At 38.3% G+C, this 21,900-nt stretch overlaps 1 protein-coding gene across 2 annotated transcripts; it reads right to left on the reverse strand.

The window, feature by feature from the left end:
• Nucleotides 1-46: 46 nt before the first annotated feature.
• Nucleotides 47-21,827, reverse strand: CCNT1 (cyclin T1). Of its 2 annotated transcripts, XM_049882985.1 has the most exons (9): nt 21,552-21,827; nt 19,793-19,874; nt 9,708-9,836; nt 7,488-7,548; nt 6,055-6,117; nt 4,676-4,721; nt 3,212-3,375; nt 2,969-3,039; nt 47-1,991 (listed from the first exon to the last, which is right to left on the reverse strand). In XM_049882985.1, the coding sequence occupies exons 1-9, from the start codon at nt 21,710-21,712 to the stop codon at nt 585-587; spliced, it is 2,184 nt and encodes a 727-aa protein (XP_049738942.1). In that variant the 5' UTR covers nt 21,713-21,827; the 3' UTR covers nt 47-584. The 2 variants fall into 2 exon arrangements, 1 of the variants encoding a protein (XP_049738942.1); XR_007517195.1 differs by lacking the exon at nt 3,212-3,375 and having other exon boundaries at nt 1,902-1,991.
• Nucleotides 21,828-21,900: the final 73 nt, after the last annotated feature.

Genomic DNA, 21,900 nt, shown 5'->3' on the forward strand with positions numbered 1-21,900 from the left:
CACCCTCCAATCCCACCCACCCCCCCCCGAGTCATTGCTATGTATCTCATAACACACAGCAAAATCCCTATTCCCTCCCGATTATATAAAAAAACTAAACAGATAACTTACTTTCTTTAAATTATTTTTTAAAAGTCTCTTAAAAGATTTTGACGTTTAAATACTTCCTCTCTTCTGATATATTAACCCCAAAAGTATCCACAATTGTTTGATAAAGCCAACCCTCCATATTTCAGTCCTGGCAAGAAGAGGGAAGAAGATATCAACTCCAATCAATCTAATTAGGAGGTGGAGAGGCCAAGAATAGGGAAAGTGTTCTTAATCCTTCACAGCTTCAACACATTCCCACCTCCCTAATACCAATAAAAACTATAGTAAAATAGTTAAGATTTCTGAGGCAGTAGCTATAATAACCAAGGCCCTCTACCACCTTCCCACCTACTTTGCAGTATCAATTTATTCCCTAGTCCAAAAAGGGTGAAGTATTTCATAAGGAAAGTAATTTTCTTAGTCCAGAATCAGTAGTTTAAAAAAAAAAAAAGGCATGTTTTTTTAAAGAAGTTTTTTTCTTTTTCTCTTCTTTTTTACTTAGGAAGGGGTGGGAGTGGTGGGGGAGGTTCTGATGGTAGAGGTGGTGGCCTGGGTTTGTCTGTATTGCCAGATCGGGAAGAGATCCCACCAGCCCGTGGATTTAGATATTCGCCATAAGAATGAACAAATTCAAATGCAGGAGGCTGAGTGGGCTGAACACCCTGGGCACTGAGCAGGGAGTGAAGCATATTCACGGTATCTTGATAGTCTATCGTCTGGGTTGTGTTGTGACCATTGGCCCCAGTGGGGCCTTTATCCAGTTTCATATGAGGAACTCGAGTTTTACAGCTGGGCTGTGAGAAAGGAAGGCCACTTGTGTCTGCGCTATGCCCAGGCAACTGGGCCATTGTAGGAAGAGGAGGGAAGGAGAAATTTATGGAAGATTTAGTACTCTTGGCAATCTTTGCTGGATGATCAAACACTGCTCCCCCAGTCTCTTCAGGGGGGCCCCTTTTGCGAGCAGAACTGGAAGAAGAGAAAGAACTAGACAAGCTATAGGTTTTGTGCGGTAAGGTGCTTGTCTGACTACTATGTTTTGGATCACCCGGACGTTTGTTCCCAGAACCAGTTGGAAGCTGTGAGTGTGAGTGCTTATGTGAGTGGTGATTGTGATGATGATGATGATGATTAGATGGGTGAGTCTTGTGCTTTTCTTTGTGCTCTCGGCTCTTTGTGACACTGTCATCTACAGTATTGTGCTTCTCAGCTGCAGCATGGACTTTAATGCGCATCTTTATCTCCTCTGGTTTAGAAGAGGCAACTTTATCTCCACCGGCCACTGGGATTCTCATTTTGAGAGCTGTTTTGTCAGCCTTTTCCAGAAAAGGCCGCTCAGGGTTTTCCGAGCCCTCTATGGGCATTTTCAGAATGACTGAAGAATGGCTGTCATGGTGGGACAGGAGATTCTGGGCAGCATATGCATACTGTGACTTCACATTGGCCTCCATATTCTCCAACTGCCTCTTCTGGGCAGCCAACTCTTCCGCGTGCTTTGCACGGTACTCTTTCAGTGACACTTTAGCTGAGGGCACACTCTTAATACTCTGCTTCTGGGAAACAAATGCATTTGAACCATCCTGCTGCAAGGAATGATCAACTCCTATAAGTGCTATATTCTCACTAGTCCGATGACCCTGAGCAGGTTCCAGTTTAAAAGGAGGTTGAGAAGACAGCCAATGCTCACTCTGCAACATCTCCATACTGCTCAAGTTGCTGGATGACTCGTCAGTGGCTGGAAGGGAAGGCACTGCATTTGTGGTAGAAGCAGCTGACATGCTCATTAAACCTGCAATAGTTGTGTCCGAAGAGCTCTGGGAAATCATGTTGAGGATTGTCTGCTCTGAAGTGTTTTCATCTGCTCCTCGGTCATCTGCTTTTGTCTTCTTGGCAGCCTGACATGCCTAGAATGAAGCAAATAACCTCTTCACTTCAGGTAATTTATTACGTGGAGAAAGACTGATATGGGTGAATCATGCTTGCTGTGGCACTAAGGTACTAGAGAGGGCATGAGCAGGAGGCTACCCTACCATGAGATCCAAGAATTATTACCATCAGAAAAAATAAGATTTTATATCAGTTAGAGCCTGAACAATTTGTATCAATGTAATAAGGTAACAAAAAAAAAAAAACCTGTGCTTATATAAAAATAACTCATGAACATCTATGCCTTCTACAACTGCTTATAATTGCAGTTAGTCCATAAACAAATTCTGGAATTTTTGGAGAGGTTTTATATGAAAGTAGGAGATGAACTATGTGCTCTCAAGCTTCATTCCAACCATAGGCAAACTCATCTTCTGCAACTCACTCAACCAAGAAAATAAAATTAAACTTTCACTCTGGCTTTTTGAGAAATGAACATTTTAAAACAAATTTCAACATAACCACTGGAGAAAAGAAGTTAATGATTCTACTACTCAAAAGACTTTGAAAAAATTTTTAAATACAACTTCACACTGCAATCTATAAAAAATAAACAAAACCCTAAAATCCATTATAAAAACAGGTAACGTCAAAGATAAAATTATGTTACCAGCTCCAATCTTGTAAATCTGTATCCTGGCTCCACCAGAAGCTAATACTCAGTGACCCAGAGAAGCCACTTTTTCCCCTAAGTCTCCACACAGAAAATACTCAACCAATTTTGTTGACCAAATGATCATAGCATAAGAGTTGCATAACACAAAGCAAATCCTGCTATCAACTACAGCCACTGACTTCTGGGCTAGTATCCAAGCTATGAAGTTGAAGTCATGATTACTGCCTAACTATAAAAAGGGAAATTCCAAAACTAGGGTACATATCCAATTCTGGTATATTCACTGGTGCAAAGTAAGAAACTGGTTTTGTTCCAGAAGCCGACAGCAATAATTCTTACCCTCCAATTCCGAATGCGTTTGAGCCTATTGGGCGTTTTCTCCAGAATCTGTAGAAATTCATGTGTCAGTTCTACCAAAAAAAAAAAAAATAGAACATTCAAAAAGACTCAGAAAAGCAGAAGTAATGAAGCAAGAATAACCTCAACTAACTGACTATTTTCATCTAAATCAAGTCACCTTTGGCCATATATGTGACAGATCAAAAGCAAGTGCTTTTCCAGGTCCCTTACTCTAAAACTTACCATCTAAAAGTTCCAAGGTCACAGTGGCGTCAACATACTCCCACCAGTGCTTCCCGTCAGTTGAGACTGGGATCTCCCAGTTGGACCACTTGCAAGCCAGATGAATGCAGACACAGGCCACCACAGGAGGTGTGTACTGCAGGCTAAATGTGGTCAAATGCAGGCTGACATCAGAGGGAAGGAAACAGAGAGTATCATGAGCTCTCAATTCTGAACCCAAAGCTAAAACTCTCCATTATTTAAAAAAAAAAAAAAAAAGAGGAAAAAAGCTTAAAAAAAAAAAAAAACCACTGGAGAGCAAAAAGGGCAAGAAATACTCAGTGCTCTGATCCAACACTCAGTATGATTTTCTATTAATCCATCTGCTCAAGTAACAACATTTTCAAATTCCTTGACTGCACATCATCTACACACTGACCAGGGACATCCCCTACCTCCAGCCCCAAAAAAGAGGCTGAGTATATCACCCAGCAGGTATAGGGGTGTTTAAAAGTACTCCGTTTTCTACTCTATTACTACTACTCTATTATCCTCAGGGGAACCCTGGTGGCATAGTGGTTAAGTGCTACAGCTGCTAACCAAAAGGTCAGCAGTTCGAATTGACCAGGCGCTCCTTGGAAACTCTATAGGGCAGTTCTACTGTGTCCTACAGTGTCGCTACGAGTAGGAATCAACTTGATGCAATGAGCTTGGCTTGGGTATTATCCTCAGAATAAGCTCAGACCTTAATGAAAATTATTAAGATTTCTGGTGTGTGTGATCCCTAAATCAAATACTTAAGAAAATACTCTGAAAATCATCTTGACTCTTGCTAGTCATAGTTCTAGGCTATTTAAAATAATGAACAGATGATCACTGTGTGACTATGCTTGACTGATAGTTTATTTCAAAAATTTCCCGTATCAGGCTATGAAAATGAACTTCTTAGCCCTGACAGTCATTAAAGGTATCTTTGGTTTCCAAGAACAACCAATAGATTGGAACTGAGAGCAAACAGATCATTTGGTAACACGTTATGTATTAATAATTTTTTTAAGAAAGAATTGTGATTCTTTACACATATAAGTGCCCATTTGTTTGGAGAAAAAAAGAATCTTCTAAAATGTCATAAGCATTTTAGAATTCTCCAAATTAGATTTTCAGTCACTGTCAATGAGCCTCAAGTTTACCTAAACTTTCAGAACTGTGCTCTTAGATATTTTAAGGCAAAGTAATAAATGCAAAATTGAGTTAGGTAATTACATAACCGTAGCAAATTAAAAAGCACCATGGAATTTAAGGTAAGTCTACACTTACCAAAGAATTGCCTATTATATCAAAGATCATTTCTGTGCCTAGGTCTTTGGGTCCTAGTTTACTATGTGCCAGACCTGAAATTTTTCCACATGCCTCTCAAAAAATGACAATTCCAACCCAAGTTAAGTTCTACCCTAAAAAGAGAGGGAAAAAAATTAAAATATAAACCTGTTGGTTGCCATGAAGTAAGAAGTCTGTGCTAAGTCCTTGCTTGCTAAAAGAAAAAAAAAAAAAGAGGTGGGAGGAGAAAAGTTATTAGTTCCATTCATTCTCAATATTTAGTAAGTATTTATTATTTTCAAGGTACTGAGAATACAGTGGTGAATTAGATGGACATGGTCCCTAACCACCTGATACTTACATTCTACCAAAGGTAACAAATAGACAATTTTTATTTACAATATTAATAATTACGCTATTTCCAGATCTAGGAAGTCAAGTTTTATTCTGCATGCCAGGTATCTGAGTTACTTGTTTAAAATGCAATTCCTGGGCATCCTCCCTAAAGTTTGCCTCACTATGTTTGGAGAGAGGCACAAGCACTTTTAATAAGTAACTCAGAGATTCTGATGCAAGGGCTCACTGAGAAACACTGAACTAGAAGACAAACTACTTTAGAGGCAAAGTCAGAATCTAGAAGATCTTGATATATTTGGGAAAAGTGACTTTTGCTGAAAAAAATGAAAAGTTTTTAAATGAGTAGTCTCATTTAAATCCAAAATCATCATATAACAGATAAATTAGTTAATAAATTACAATTAAAAAACCATATCCCTCCTTAAAAAAAAAAACTCTGGATGAAAAGCAAATTTTTATCTTAAGAACTTAAGTCTTCTCAGTGTTAGTATATATTCCATCTCTGTTTAACACTATCCTTGCTCACTATATACTTTTTAATGCTTTCAAATATAAAAAAGAACTTGGGAAAACTTTAGGAATTTTCAGATGAAAGACACATTGATGAAATATAAAATAGGCCAATCCTCAGTTTAGTCTACAAGACTATAAAAAACACTTAAATGCACAATGGTGTCCAGATATTCTTGATACTACTATTCAAGAAAAATAAGAGGAACTGGGTTTCATTCAACTATAGCTATTAAAATTACACCAGAATAAAAAGAAAGGCCCTGACAAGGGACTGCTAGTCACAGAATTAAGTTCAAGTAAAACTGCAGATGATCCTTTGTGAGGCCTTTACAAGAGAAGTACCCAGGGCTATCAATCCTAGAATCAAAATAAGGTGAATCACTCCGAAGACATCCTTAAAATTGCTGCTAGATACTTATGACTTGGTGGCTTTTTAAAATCTGCCCCCGGTTTTGACAAATATATTTAAGTGACTAACTCTTTAACTGGAGATATTTAAAAACATTAATTGTAAGAACCCAATAGAAAAACCCAGTTAGAACCACTCATTTTGATTAAGTCAGGCAGGCCTTTCAATTTAACTTTTGCCTAAGAAGTCGTATTATGTATCTGTCAACAGCAAATAGAAATTTTAAATGGTAAAAACAATTTAAGATAGTTGTCTCAAGTTTCCTTACCTCGAACAAGTTGAGTGCACTTTACCACATGTGTATGTGGGTGGTCAATTGTTAGCTCAAAGCCTAAAAGAGAAGAAAAAAACCTGTTTAAAAAGCCAAAAATACTCAAGACATTTTATACTTCTTTTATCTGGGTCATAATTAAAAAAACCTGTTGCCATCAAGTCACTTCCAAACTTCCCTCCAGATGCTGTTCAGTGACTAAGAGAATCACACAAAACAGGCAGCATACTCTTCTAAGAGGCATTATCTCCAAAGCTGCTATTTTTTGAGCTAGAAGATATCACTAAAATAACAAAGCTTAATGCAATCTCAAGAACCCGCAATAATCTTTGAACACAAAACACTCTTTTAGGGACAAAAGAACCTAAGTGAGCCTAACACAAGGTTAGGTTCAAAAGTGATGACTACCTTCTAAAGCTTAACCTCTCTTACCTCAGTTTTGTTCCTTTTCATCATCTCGACTGCAATAGGTAATGGTCATTTTATTCAATCTCAAATGGTCTTTAGCAAAATTACTTAGTGGAAGATGAGTGTTTTTATGAAAATTGTTTCTGAATAAGTTTCGCTCTTGGAGCATGTAAATAAATTTTTCTAGATACAAGTAAAGAAATTCTATTAAGAAATTTATATGATATAAATTATTCTATAAGGATAACTGATTCCTGCAAATTAGACTTTACTGGTTTCCACATTAAAATGTTAGTACTAATAATGATATGCTCCGTTAGAAACATATCATTGTCCCCTGAAACATAATTAGATTGAAGATAACTTATTTCAACTAAAAAGTTAATTAGCAGAAATTAACTTCAGACAAATTCTGAAAAACTCATGTCTATATGTGTAATAAAATACAGCTGTACCAATAACTTCCCAATACAATCATAAAATCATCCCCTACTACAGAAAAAATGATAGCCTAAAACAAGAAGGAAATCTTTGTCTTCCACATTCTCTGCTGAAAATTATGCTAACAACAGAACATCATCAGTGCTGCCCATGCAACAGCTATAGCTTGTGTTCCTTCACCTCCACTTTGCTGTTCTACACACTGGGTTACCAGTTTTAAAAACAAATGCTGTTATCTAAATACATCAACAAGCAGACCATAAAAATCTATGGAAGTTCTTTAGTTTCTACCATTACTTATCAGGTTAAAAATTGCTAAACCTTAATATCCAAATTGTGAACTCTAGAATGGAAAAAAAAATTACTGCTATTTCAAATGTCAGCTGTGGCTGCATTCTACCTATGGTACATGTCGACGTTAAACTCTGAGCTCTACAACCTCGAGACTCTGGAAACAGATGACCACTTTGCAAAAACCTTTCCAAAGGATTTTCCTCCTGTTTCGTATCTCGCAAATATTAAAGTCATATCATTATATTACATAATAGTTTTTTAGATGTTTTAAAGGAAAATAAACTTACCTAAAGTCTGCAGAATTATACTTTCTAATATCACCAGATCTTGAACTTGCTGCAGATAAGCCTACAAGTGAGAAGACCAAGAAATTATTCCTCCAAAAAGCACAATATACAAAGTCTGAACAATTCTAACAACCCCTCTCAGAGAAACCAAAACAACAAAAGCAAGGGTAGAGTTAGGAGGTAGGTAGAAACTGAAATAAAATTCTTATCCCGTTCAGTACAGATTCTCCTTTAAAAAAAAAAAAAAAGTGGCACACTGAGAAATAACACTTTATCTATATGTAACTACAAAAGAAGGAAGGAAACTCTCGTGGCATAGTGGTTAAGAGCCACACTCCTAACCAAAAGGTCAGCAGTTTGAATCCACCAGGGCACTCCTTGGAAACCCTATGGGGCAGTTCCACTCTGTCCTATAGGGTACAGCTGCTAACCAAAAGGTCGGCTGTTCAAATCCACCAGGCACTCCTTGGAAACCCTACAGGGCAGTTCTACCTTGTCCTAAAGGGTCACTATGAGTCAGAATAGACTCAACAGCAACGGGTTTGGTTTTACAATTGAAAGAATGGCCCTGCCGGCACAGTGGTTAAGTGCTTGGTTGCTAACGGAAGTTAGCAGTTTGAACCTACTAGCTGCTCTGAGGGAGACATGGCAGTCCGCTTCTGTAAAGATTACAGCCTTGGAAGCCCTATGGGGCAGTTCTACTTTGACCTATAGAGTCGCTACGAGTTGTAATCAACTCGACAGCAACGAGTTTGGATTGTTTTACAATAGAACCACCAAAGATTTGGTGCATTTTCAGACTGATATTTTAGGTTTTGAAGTTTGTGTGGTTTAGATCTAAGAAAATGAAAAATATACCTTTTTTCAACATCATCAAAATGAACTTGCAGGGCCTTCCTATACTACTGTAGGCATTTAATTGGTCTCAAACATTTGACTCCTGTTATACCTTCTCCTTTTGGGTAATGCTAGATTTCTAAAACTTAACAGAGGACTTCAAAGGAAAAGGGAATAAGCAAAAAAATTCTCTCAGATCAGTGCTGGCCAAAACTGCAGCCACGAGCCACATGTGGCTATTGAGCACTGGAAATGTAACTAGTCAAAACTGTGCTGGAAGTGTAAAACATACCCTGAATTTTGAAGGCTTAGTTCAAAAACAGGAATATAAAATACCTCATTAATAACTTTTCAATATTGATTACACAATCAAATAATAATATTTTAGATATACTGGGTTAAATACAATGTTTTATTAAAATTAATTTCACTTTTTTTAAAAATGACGTTTTTAAACAAGTTCAATAAATAGTTTAAAATTTTTTAAATTACACGTGTGGCTCCCATTATGTTTCTACTGGACACCACTGGAGAACGAGTCCTGAGCTGAGAGTTAGAGAGACACACGTCTTTCTGCTTGATGATACTGAATAAATCCTTATCTTTGCCAGTGCCAGCTACCAGAGAGTGGAGAAAATATCTCCCTCTAATCATCTCACAAGTACTAGAGACTTAGGTGAGAAATTATGTAAATACGCTTTGAAGGAAATAAAAAGGAGATGGTATTAAAAAAAAAAGAGAATTTTTGTTTGTTTGTTTAAACTCAATTCTATGGACCCATGGTATTAGTCTGAGGCCTGGACAAAAAAGTCCCGAACAATTACTCTTTTCAACAAGAGGTACTTGTATAGTTAAAAGTGAAAGAAAGGGTATAGTCCAAAGTGAGAAAATGAAGGAGGTCAAGACCTTACTATGCAAAACACTAAATTTATTTCATTAGGGAAAGCTATTCATTCATTAAAAAAAAAAAAAAAAGGAAGAAAGAAAACTTTCTACAATGTGATCAGAAGAAAATACACAATTTCATTTATTAATTTGATAAAGGATGACCCAAGCAACCACTGTAAGAGATATCTGGGATATAGTACATGAAAAAAACCTATAAACCTTATAGGCATGTAGAGCTATTCAGAAAAGCTGGAAATAACAGTGATATCTAGGTAATATATCTTCTTTGTTTTCTTCATTTCCAATTTTACTACAATGAGCACACTTGACTTTTGCCGTAAAATTTATATAATTTTTTTCCATTTGTTTGTTAGGAAAAAACAAACACTGAAATGTTGCTTTAAGATACCCACTCAGACTTCAGTAGTCAATGTTACAAAATTAAGTTAGAATCAAAATAAATAAATAAAAACAGATGTGTAATTAACCTCCTACCTCACTCCTAGTATCGGGAAGTGATTCCTGTGGATGGAGACAAGCATGTGCCACCTTGATAACGTGCTCCAATTTTTTCGGCTGCTCCTCTACTTTAGCTGCTAGAAATAAGGCTGCTGGAGCCACAGACTGGATGGAAAGAAAATCAAATATATTTACCATTTAGTTCTAGATCAAGGTAGACCTAAAAGAGCTAAATCTCAGACAAATTAAGTTCCTTGCATGCTTCAACTTCATCACCTCTTATTTATGCTTTTTCATCTACTTAAATGTCCTCCCCCCTCCTATCCATTTACCCATGTCCACTTATGAACACCAATCCTTCAATCCTTCAACCAACTATCTTTCATTAAAAACTATCTATGCAAGAAGCTACTAGATCTAAGTAAATGGTTTTCTATTTAAAATGAGACTCCAAGAGAATACATGAAATATTCAGGACAGGCAAATCCAGAGATATGAACTAGTGGTTGCCAGGGACTGGAGGAAGGGGGAAAGAATAGCACACAGAATGGGGCGTGACTATTAATGGGTATCAGTTTTTTTTTTCTGGGGAGATGAAGATGTTCTCGAATTAAGATAGTGGTGATAGTTACAGAACTTTCTAAATATATTAAAAAACATTGAGTTGTACACATTAAAAGGGTGAATTTTATGCTATATGCATTATATCTCAGTTATATATACATAAGAATCATAAATCTATAACAAAAAAAAGGAACACAGACCACAGTGTTATATTCAAGGGTTATACCTAGAAGGCGGGAACCCTGGTGGCATAGTGGTTAACGGCTACTGCTGCTAACCAAAAGGTTGGCAGTTCGAATCCTCCAGGCGCTCCTTGGAAACCCTATGCAGCAGTTCTGCTCTGTCCTTTAGGGTCGCTATGAGTCAGAACTGACTCCACGGCATTTAGGAAACAAACAATTCAAGCCAATACACAGCCAAACAACAAACTCAGATACTAAATAATTTAAAAGATTAGTGCAACCTGACATAAACATAGCTTGGCGTTCTGGGAAACCTCAGGAAGTGGAACTTTTCTTGAATCTTAAGAATAATTTCAAAGAGTCAAAAATGTAAACGGCAAGAGCTAGAATTCACTAAGGGTCAAAGAAATAAAGCATTTTACAAAATTTAAATATCTATTTTACTAAATAAAACTGACGTTCTAATATTTATTCGTATTGCTGCTATATCTATGTTAATATCTTTCTGGAACAGATTTCAGGTTTTATGCCACCAATTCAGTTCAATTCACAGTAATGATTTTCTTCCTTTACATTTGTTTCAGTTGTATTTGAAGGTTTGAAAATGTTTCATATCTATTTCTAGATTTTAGTATAAACAAAGAGGGGCCAGTGGAAAATGGGCATGAACAAAGGTGTGGTGCATGTGGGCTTGAAGCAACGTTTTGAACACTAACCTGAATAAGTTATTATAGACAATGGGATGTGAGGCACTAATGATTTTTAAGACTGACACTAAAGATTTTAGAAGAGACGTAGGCTAAGAAATATTTAGGAAAATTAATCTGGTGGTCCGAGAGACTAGGAGGAGGGAAGGATGGGAAACATTAATTTTTTTAAATATATAAACAAAATTTAATAATCTAGGCAGTACAGAAATAACGTATTTTTACCCAAATAACATGCACATTATACTTTTCATAAATGTGCTATATTAATATTTTTTGACATGTTGCCAACCTCATTTTCAATTCTATTTTCTGTCCAACAGATTTAATGTTACCAGGATAAAACTGATCTCATGGAAATTTAAGGTAGGCATTTTCCTAAACCAAATATAACCAACGGTGACCTGAATGGACTCAGGCTGGAAATAAGACACCATGTTAAAACCCAAGAGTAGGAATGCACAAAGTGCTAGGAATGAGTAAGTAAGAAACAATCCTAGGCCTAAAACTACAAGATGTTGTTTATATTTTATTGCTTTCATAAATCTTAAACTGAAATATAATTTTTTATAATGTCTTTGAAATTAACAGATAAAGTCACAAGAAACTGTGTTTTCATCTTAAAATAGGCCATTTTATTCATCATCATCATCTGACTCCCGGAATCTTTCAAAGTCCGATTCCTTGTCACTATCATCATTGAAATATCTGAGAGCTGCCTGCAGATGCTCTCCTGTGACTTCTGAACTGATGTCATCATCATCACTAACTTAGGCATCATCTTCGTCATTGGTATTCTACTGGTACACAATTTCCAGCCTACATGAAAAGCCACTGCAGATGGTTTCTGGGGTTACTTTCCCCCAAGCAGAAGGCACCTACTTGCAGACTTCCCATAAACTTCGCCAGCTGCAGTCATCTAATGGTGTGAACTCATGAATCCCAGACTGTATCCTTTCACCCCACTCTCTTCTCATAAAAGTCTAGTGGTTGACCACTATATCTAGTGGCTGCAGCTTGCACATAAAGCCAACAGGTATGACTGCTGTAGGGACACGAGTCAGTACAATTTTGAAAACACAATTTGCAAAAAATACAGTATTTTGTACGCAGAGATAAAAATTCTAGTAAGATACACTCTAAAATGTTAACAGGATTATCTCTGGACAATGGGCTTATACAGAAATCTCCATTTTCTACTTTGTCTTCTTTTACTCTTATGGTAATGAAAATACATATACCCATCAACAGATGAATGGTCAAGCAAAATACAGTACATACATACAATGAAATACTACTCAGGCAGTAGGAGAAACAAAGCCTTGATACATGCTACAATACGGATGGAGCTTGAAGACACTATGCTGAGTGAAATAAGTCAATCACAAATTGACTAATATTGTATGACCTAACTTATATTAAAAAGACAAAAGAAGGTAAATGTATAGAGGCCAAAGTTTATTAGTGGTTACCTGATGGCTGGGGGGGGGGAGGGGTGAATGGTGATGGAAATAATTGCACTGATTAAGGGCAGGATGGCAGAGCCGATTTAAAAAGTTGAATCAGCAAAAGTTGTCTGATATATTTACAACAATGACAAAAAAAAGTACCTGCTGAGGCTGCTTATGTACAACTAAACACCTGACGGGATTTGGTTTCTTAATTTGGAGGTTTAGGATCATGGTTTCATGGGACATCCCAGTTAATTGGCCTAGTATGGCGTTTGGTGCTTCTGTTTTACCTCCTAGTTTTTTGTTGCATAGTGCTTGGGGACTTAAAAGCTTATAAGCGGCCATCCAAGACACAAAAACTGGTTTCTGTTTGCCTGGAACAAGAGAGGAAGAAGACTCAGGAATAGGAGGTGGAGGATATGGAATGTGTGGCTGATTGCCTCCATGAACAACTGCTTTCTCTGCCTTGAGGCCAGAAGAACTGGATGGTGCCTAGCTACCATTACTGAACATTTTGATCAAAGGTTCCACTAAAGAATCCTGACGAAAGGGGGAAAATGCAGGACAGAATTTCAAATTCTCATGGAACTCAGACTTTCTGGAGCCATGGAGGCTGCATGAGCCCCTAAAACTATTGCCCTGAGATCATCTTTAAACCTTAAACCAAAAATATCCCCTGAAGTCTTCTTAAAACCAAATAGTTTAGCTTAACTAGTAAAAAATGTCTGCCTTGAACATTATGCTCTTTTAAGATCTATATGGATTGTTTTTGTATGGCCTCTCTCGCCATGGTCTTGTTAACTCCTACCCAAGTGATTGGGTGGGAGTATACAAATAGGGTAATTGTGGCCCCCCAAGGGAACTGGATAGCTTGCTAACAATGCAAATAAAGTTCATAGCACCCATGTGGGGATAGGACCATGCATATAAGGTCTACAGAACCCTAAGGAAGGGATTGGTCCATTTTGCTTAAAATGAGGCATCCCAGAGGCTGGAAGGAGAGGATCTCATCACCACCAAGAAAAAGGGCCAAGGGCAGAAAGTGAACCATGTCTTTTGGGCCTGGGATCCCTGTACTGAGAAGCTCCTGGAACCAGAAGACTAAGAGAAAGAAAGACAGCGCTGTAACACTAAAGACAGGGAGAAGTGGTGGCAGAGAAACAGCAGCAGGAGAGACCACCAGAAGACAGCACAGAGGGCTTCCCGGCCCACAGAACGAGAAAGCTGAGTGCCTTTAGGGCAGGAGGTTTGTTGGAGAAGTAGGATGCTTCTGGGCACTTGCTGGAGGTAGGTTTGCTGACCCAAGGGAACTAGAGCTGAGTGCCTTAGGGCCAAAGCTTATTGGCAGAGTGGGGTGCCTCTGGGCAGTTCTCAGCAGAGCTAAAAGAGATCTGTAACACTTGCCCAAGGAGCAGGGCTGCGGCGGAGAGCCAGAGAGGCCTGTGTGGGCACAGCTGACAAGAGGCTGTCCTGATGGAAGAATTGTATCCTGAGCCTTCCTGAACCTGAATTGTAACCAGTTACTTCCCTAATAAACCTTGTAATTGTGAATATGGTCTGTGAGTTCTGTGTAGCCAATGCAATGAATTATCAAATTCAGCAGAGAAGTACAGAGTGCCCTGGGAGGGATGGATGGCTGTTGCCAGAATTGGTAAAGATGGCGGAGAGAGGAGGTATATCTGACCTGTGCCTCATAAGAATCAGCCTTGGAATGTTGATCTTGATTCTCCTGCCCCTCATGAAGATAGAGGATGTAAGACGCTGGCCCCATGCCATTTTTACAGCTGTGTATCTTGACCTGATTATAGTCACATACATATAATGCAAAAATTAACCAAGGTACACACTTCACAACTGTATGCTTTACTGTGTTTTCCTCAATTCAAAAAAAAAAAAAATCACATCTGACAAACAGCTCTAAGACATAAAGAAAACATATAAATAATAAACCAAAACAATAAAAAGGGGGCAAAAAGCATCAACGGTCAACCAGTCAATTTTTCAGTCAGTCAGTTCTTCACTTTAAAGGGAAGGACAACAATCAATAAGCATAAGAAAAGCTCAACTTCACTAATTTAAGAAATATAAATTAACAAACACTAATTTACTAATGGATACACACCAAACCAAATCCACCATCCTCGAGTTGATTCCAACTCATAGAGACCCTATAAGACAGAGCAGAACTGGCCCATAGGGTTTCCAAGAGCAGTTGGTGGACTTGAACTGCCAACCTTTTGGTTAGCAGCCGAGCTCTTAACCACTCACTGCGCCACCAGGGCTCCAAATGGATACACAGGTAGACATATATGCCAAGATGTGTGGGAGGGTATAAAGGAACACACCCACCTGCTGATATAGGTTTGATGGTAGCTATCTCTACATACATAACTGTAGGTGCTGCTTAAATATTAATACAGACAATCAAGCACAGAAGGGCCACAGTCAGGGCAACTTCTTAGAGATAACCAAATACCTCACAAGACAAAGCTCTAGGTTCAAAGGCAAAGATAGACTCAGGGTACATCGGCACAACTGGCAAAACATAGCTCTTGAAGACGAAGTTCTGCATCCTACTTTGGTGAGTACCATCTGAGGTCTTAAAAGCTTGCAAGCAGCCATCTAAGATACAAAGTAGTCTCTTACTGCCTGGAGCGAAACAGATTTAAGAAAACAAAAGGCCCATGGAACAATTAGCCCAAAGGTCTAAAAGACCACATGAACCACAGCCTACAGGACCTCAAGACCACAAGAACTAGATGGTGCCTGGCTACCAACTACTTTGCCTGGGATCACAACAGAAGGTCCCAGACAGAGGAGGAGAAAAACTTCAGGAAAAAAATCAAATTCACGAAAAAGACTGGTCTTACTGGTCTGACAGAGAGTAGAGGAATCTGAGACTATGGCCCTAAGACACCCTTCTGAAATGGAACTGAAGCCACTGCTGGAGACTACCCTTCAACCAAACCATAGACAGGCCTATAAAATAAACAATAATACCTGAGAGGAACATGCTCCTTAGAACAAGGCAATTATAGGAGATCAAAAGGGCAGCATTTGCCCAAAAGCAAAGATGAGAAGGCAGAAAGGGGTAGCAATTCAGGACAAAAGGAAATGGGGAATCTAGGACAGAAATGGGAGTGCTGGCATATTGTGGGGAATGAAACCAATGTCATGGAACACTCTACGTACAAGCTACCAAGTGGGAAACTAATTTGCTCTGTAAACTTTCACCAATGCACAAAAATTAAAAACAAAAAAAAAGTCACCTGTTTAAGAACAAATGGTCAACAATTACGTTAAAACAAAGATGAAAATGTAAAGGGGCAGAAAAAATAGATTAAGGGAAACAGAACAACCAGAATGGAAATGAGAACGTTCATGCATTGTGAAGAATGTAACCAATGTCACTGAACAACTTGTGTTTGTGTAGAAATGGCTGAATGGGAACCTAAACTGCTGTGTAAACCTTCGCTGAAAACACAATACTATTTATTTTTTAATTTTTATTGTGCTTTAAGTGAAAGTTTACAAATCAAGTCAGTCTCTCACACAAAAACTTATATACACCTTGCTACATACTCCCAATTGCTCTCCCCCAACGAACAATGTTATTTTTTAAAAAAAGAAACGTAAATTAAAAAAATAATTGAGAACCTCATCTACCTTATTTACCACTGTACGGCTAGCACTTGACAAACAGTGAGGAAGTAAGGTAACGAGTATTTGTTGATCGTGAGGGTGTACAGAAAAGGACCCTCCTACACTGCTTGAAACAATGTATAATCTTACAGTATAATGTATAATCTTACAGTAGGGAAAACTGACACAACAAAAATTTTAACTACACATACCCTTGGATACAGCAATTACATCTATAGGAATTTATAATAAAATACCCATGTAAGTATAATAAATATGTACAAGAAATGCCACATGTTATTTATAATAACAATAACTAGAAACAACCCAAATATCCACAAATAAGGAGCTGTTTAAATAAATTATGGTACTACACAAAGAAACACTATGAGGTTATTTAAAATAATGAGAAACTGATATGAAAAATGTCCAAAATATACTGTTAAGTGGTAAAGGGAAGTTGTACAACAGTAGTATAGTATGTTTACTGAAATACATAAATGTTAGCAAAGGCACAGAAAAATGTCTGGGACCCTAAATGCCAAAATGTTTATCAATGGTTGCCTCTAGAAGAGTACAATAACAGAGAAGCTTTCACTTTCTATACTATACATTTCTGTATTGTTTTATTTACACCATGAGCATTTATCACCTTTATAACAACAACAAAAAAAAAGTATGGGGACTTGATAGGACATGTATCAATGCCGCAACAAGGTATTAAGTTCTCTCAAATCTGATTTTGGATTCATCCAGCTAGAACTCTTAGAATTAACATATTAAAAAGGTGATACTGTGAAACCTGCGAGAGCCCCTTTTTTACACAGGTCTTACAAGTTTTCTACCTTTAACAGGCAGCAGTCTTAACACTTTTATATCCCTTGTTTTAGAGGAAAATATTGGAGTTTTCCTTCTAACACAGGCTCTGGCTTTTGCAGGTTTTACTGTATTTTTGATTTGTTAATTCCAGAATATGCCTAAAATCAATCCTCTAAAGAAGATCAAAGGGGCCCTGGTGGTGAGTGGTTAAGCACTGGACTGCTAACTGAAAAGGTCAGTGGTTCGAACCTACCAGCCATTCCATGAGAGACAGATGCAGCAATCTGCTTCCATAAAGATTTACAGCCTTGGAAACTGTCAAGGGTTGAATTGTGCTCCCCAAAAATGAGTGTCAACTTGGCTAGTCCCCGATTCCCAGTATTGCGTGAATTGTTCAATTTGTCATCTAATGTGATTGTCCCATGTGTTGTAAATCCTATCTCTATGATATGAGATGGGACTAATGGCAGTTATGTCAATGAGGCAGGACTCAATCTACAAGATTAGGTTATGTCTTAGGCCAATCACTTTTGAGATATAAAAGAGAGAATTGAGCAGAGACACGGGAGCCTCATGCCACCAAGAAAGCACTGCCAGGAGCAGAGTGCACCCTTTGGACCTGGAGTTCATGCACAGAGAAGCTCCTAGTCCAGGGGAAAATTGATGACAAGGACCTTCCTCCAGAGCTGACAGAAAGGAAACATCTCCCCTGGAGCTGACGTCCTGAATTTGGACTTCTAACCTACTAGACTGTGAGAGAATAAACTATTCAAGCCATCTACTTGCGGTATTTCTGTTACAGCAGCAGTTCTACTCTGTCCTGTAGGGTTGCTATGAGTCAGAATTTGACTTGGCTGCAATGTTTGTTTGTTTTTAAAAAAGAAGATCGACAACCCCAAATTAAACAGATCATTGAATTTAGGGAAAGGTCAGTCAAAAGAGTATCTCTATACTGGATAAGGTCCCTGGGTGACACAAATGGTTTGTACTCAACTACGCCTAAAGGTTGGTGGTTCAAATCCATCCAGCAGTACATAACGATCTGCTTCCATAAAGGTCACAGCCAAGAAAACCCTATGGGGCAGTTCTACTCCATAATACACAGCGTTGCCGTGAGTTAAAATCAACTCAATGACAATAGGTTTTTTATACTGGATAATTACCAAAGCACTCATCCATTCAACAAGTTTACTGAAGATACTTAGGAGGACATATAGAAATATGAGTCTCTGTCCTTGCTAAGCTTAATATACAGGAAATAAGGAAAGACTTAAAAGGTAAAAGTGGGTGAAAGTATATTAACCTACCTAGTAGACATATTGAGATTTAGTTCACTCCAGATTCCAAGTCTATATCATAAAAAAAGGGAAGAATTGTAGAAAACCTTCAGAATTGGCAAGAAAGCTATACACTCCAAGTTTCTCTTAATCTACTACCTTCCATTCTGGGTGTGCTAGGTACCTTTAAGTACTAAACTGCTTATCTCTTAATAAGGGAGTGTAAGCAAAACGGCACACAAAATAAAGTATATTATTCATAAGAACAGCGCTCTACTAAAAAACCATCTGCATGAAACCAAAAGGTCAACATTTATTCTAATGCAAAGATGAGAAGATAAGGTGGCAGAGAAACTAGAGTACTGGAAATGGAACAACCAGAACACAATTAAGAGAAATGTTGACACATTGTGAAAAATGTAACCAACAGCACTGAACAATTTGTATGGAAATTGTCAAATAAGAACCTAACTTGCTGTGTAAACTTTAAACAAAAAAAACACAATAAAATATTATTAAAAAATAAATAGGTAAATAAGGCAGTTTTTTCTCCAGAGGCAGGGAATGGCTGGAAGTACAGGGACCTAAGGGGAGGAGAAAGCCACACTGACTGCATACTAGCAAAAATGACGACCACTTAAATCACAAATTCAAGGTGTTTCCTGTGCAGTTACTCCCAATACTGATTACATTACAGGAGCAATGTCTAGTTTCACAGTTCCTCTTCCCATGGCATAAGGCAGCTCCCAGCTCAGAACCCAGATAATAATGAGAAGTCCAAAACACTTTTCCTCAAAAGCATTAACCACAATGAAATATTTGACTCACAAATCCATATGAAATATTCATCAAGTTTATCCCTATTAGCTTGAGATTTTATTAACCAAATACAGTCTTACCTGCAGCTGGTGTATCATTATGCACTCACAAGTCATTTACAATAATGTTAAATAGGACCATTTTAGGTAGCAAAAGTGAAAATAGCACTATTTAAATTCTGTCCAGGAAAAGAAAAATCCCTTTATTATTATTTTCATTTTCCTGTTCCTAAAAGTCATTTCCCCAGTCATTATCATATAGTGCACCTTCCCCGTCCAACCAGTCGCTGACTGGAATTTTGTCAAAGACTTATTTTCCTGTGCCCATACTATCATTTACCACTTCAAAAAGCTATGCTTAAATTAAGCATGATTTCCCCTCTAATGCTACTTCCTCAACTAAAAAAAGTTATGTTCAAATGTTCTGTTTCTTTACTAGAGAATCCACCTATTACGTTACACTAAACCTACCAGACAACTGGATGCTTCATAGGAAAACTGGAAGACTGGAACTAAATCAGCAGTGTGGCATATAATGACAGTGATCAACCTTAACTTCTAAAGCTCAAATCCCAGTTTAGTTGAAAAGACCAACCACAAAAGAAACAGGAAGTTGGAATCAGCCACAAAAGAATTACACCATATAAAAAAATATACTTACATTTCGATGAAACTGTGTAAAGGACTGAATCATGTAGAATCGATGCATATATACTATAGCAGTGTTGATAGTCAACTGTGAGCTAAAGTGTTCAAGTTAAGGCCCCAAAACAGGCAGGGAGACAATATAATTCCCAAAACTAAGATCTCCTCCTAAAAAAGATCATATAGCCAAGCACCTTAGATGCCGCTAAATGAAAATCACACTTACCTTTCCATACTAAAGACCAAGTCATTTTCTTACACCAAATTACTAATTGTCAATAGACACTTAGCACAATGCCGTACACAACACAGGTATTCAATATAACTGAATGAATAGCAAACGAGCTTCTCAGGAAGTCTGGATCAAGATGGGATATAAACAAGACCATATATAATCTAAACCTGTCACTTGCCAACTGCAACAGTGTATTAATCATTAGCTCAGGGTACCTGTTTAATGTGATTTACAAGGCCCTCTGTGATCTAGCCTCTGGGTACCTCTCCACTATCCCCCTCACCGTCTTAGCTCCAGCAACTAACTTTTAGTTCCTCTGCCTCTGGAAACTAAGCCATCTCGCATGGTAACCTCTGGGGCCAGAAAGACTGTGGAATGATTTGATATTCATTCAGCAGCAAGAAAAACTTTTTTTTAGGAAAAACTTTTAAAAGCTGTACATATAAAGACCTCAGAAGGCACTCCCACGATGAGAACAACCTTAAAAACAACACACAAGAAGGTGCTGAAACAACTCCAAACAAAAATGCTTAGCTTAGTACTGACTGGATGCTAAGGAAGCAAATTGGGTATCTGCAACAATAGAGGACATCTCTTCTGAGATGAGCACAACCTTAAGACACAAAAATTACAGTCAGCAACACGTCATTTAAACAAGAGTTACATTCTTGAACAAGAATAATTTTTTATTTGCAGATTGGTAAGAAGTTAAACACTATTAGTTTTTTCAGCCACAAAGACAAAAACACTTCGGGGGGGGGGTCACACAAACTACTTCATTTTTAAAAATAAACATTAGTACTATAAGTAACTTAAGAAAAAACTGATAATTTGTAAACGATTTTTTAAAACATTAGATTTGTAGATCTCCATCCCTACAAAGCTAAACGGACATCCTTCCTTCCTTCCTCTGAAATTCTATAAGACACTAAAAATCACTGCTATTTGAGAGTATGAGTGCCAAGCACTCTGCTGGGCATAGAACCAAAAGCAAGAGATATCATCCCATTTTAGATGACAAAATTAAGAGTTTTGTCAGGTCATTTAGCTACTAAGTGGGAGGGCCAAAATTTGAACCTAAGTTGCTGGGGCATTACTTCTAGGTTACCCTTTATAAGACCTTCAGTTTCTGAACTTCTCAAAACTCTTCACACACTAAGTTTGGGGGAAAAGTTCTCAACAATGAAACACCTACCAGACCCTTAGGGCATAGCGGAAAAGCAGACTGAAAAAGTCATCAAAGCAAGACGTCAGAACACACTGAAGAGAAACTAGGAAAATGCGGTTAAAACACAACGCTGGGAAGGATACGAATTCCCAGCAAGGCTGATGGCAATGGTGAGCGAGCGGGAAGTTAACTCCACCTCGCTTCCCTCGCGCAAACAATGAATTTCACTTCGCCCCATCATGTGCTCTCCCACCTGGACATCCAGCCCCTAACGACCCTCTTCCCCCTTCTGTCCCTGACAGAGCCTGAGGCCTAGACGCCGGAGCATGGCGGGACCGACTCCAAGGCCGAAGGCCTAGGCCGCAAGGATACACGTTAAGACGTTGCCCCATGTCCTGAAGCAGATTGGCCGCCTGCTGGCGATAAGAAAGTTCTTTATCTGGGTCCAGGCCAAAACGACGAGATGGGCTATTTTCTAACTGTTCCCGAGTAAAATACCACCGTTTGTTGTTGTTCTTCCTCTCTCCCTCCATAGTGCTTCAACCAGAAGGCAGCGGCGGAGGCTGCAAGCACTTCCCAGTGTCACCTAAGGGGCGACACACATCCGCTGTGCGGAGGCAACTGCGACGTGACGAACTTCCGCTAAGGGTCGAATGCTAGGTTGTGACACGCTTCCGCCCGTAAGGTGATAGTCAAAGGGATTACTTCCGGAATGGACCTC

Source organism: Elephas maximus, chromosome 4, assembly GCF_024166365.1.
Source record: "Elephas maximus indicus isolate mEleMax1 chromosome 4, mEleMax1 primary haplotype, whole genome shotgun sequence".
In the NCBI taxonomy this organism is placed as follows: domain Eukaryota; kingdom Metazoa; phylum Chordata; class Mammalia; order Proboscidea; family Elephantidae; genus Elephas; species Elephas maximus.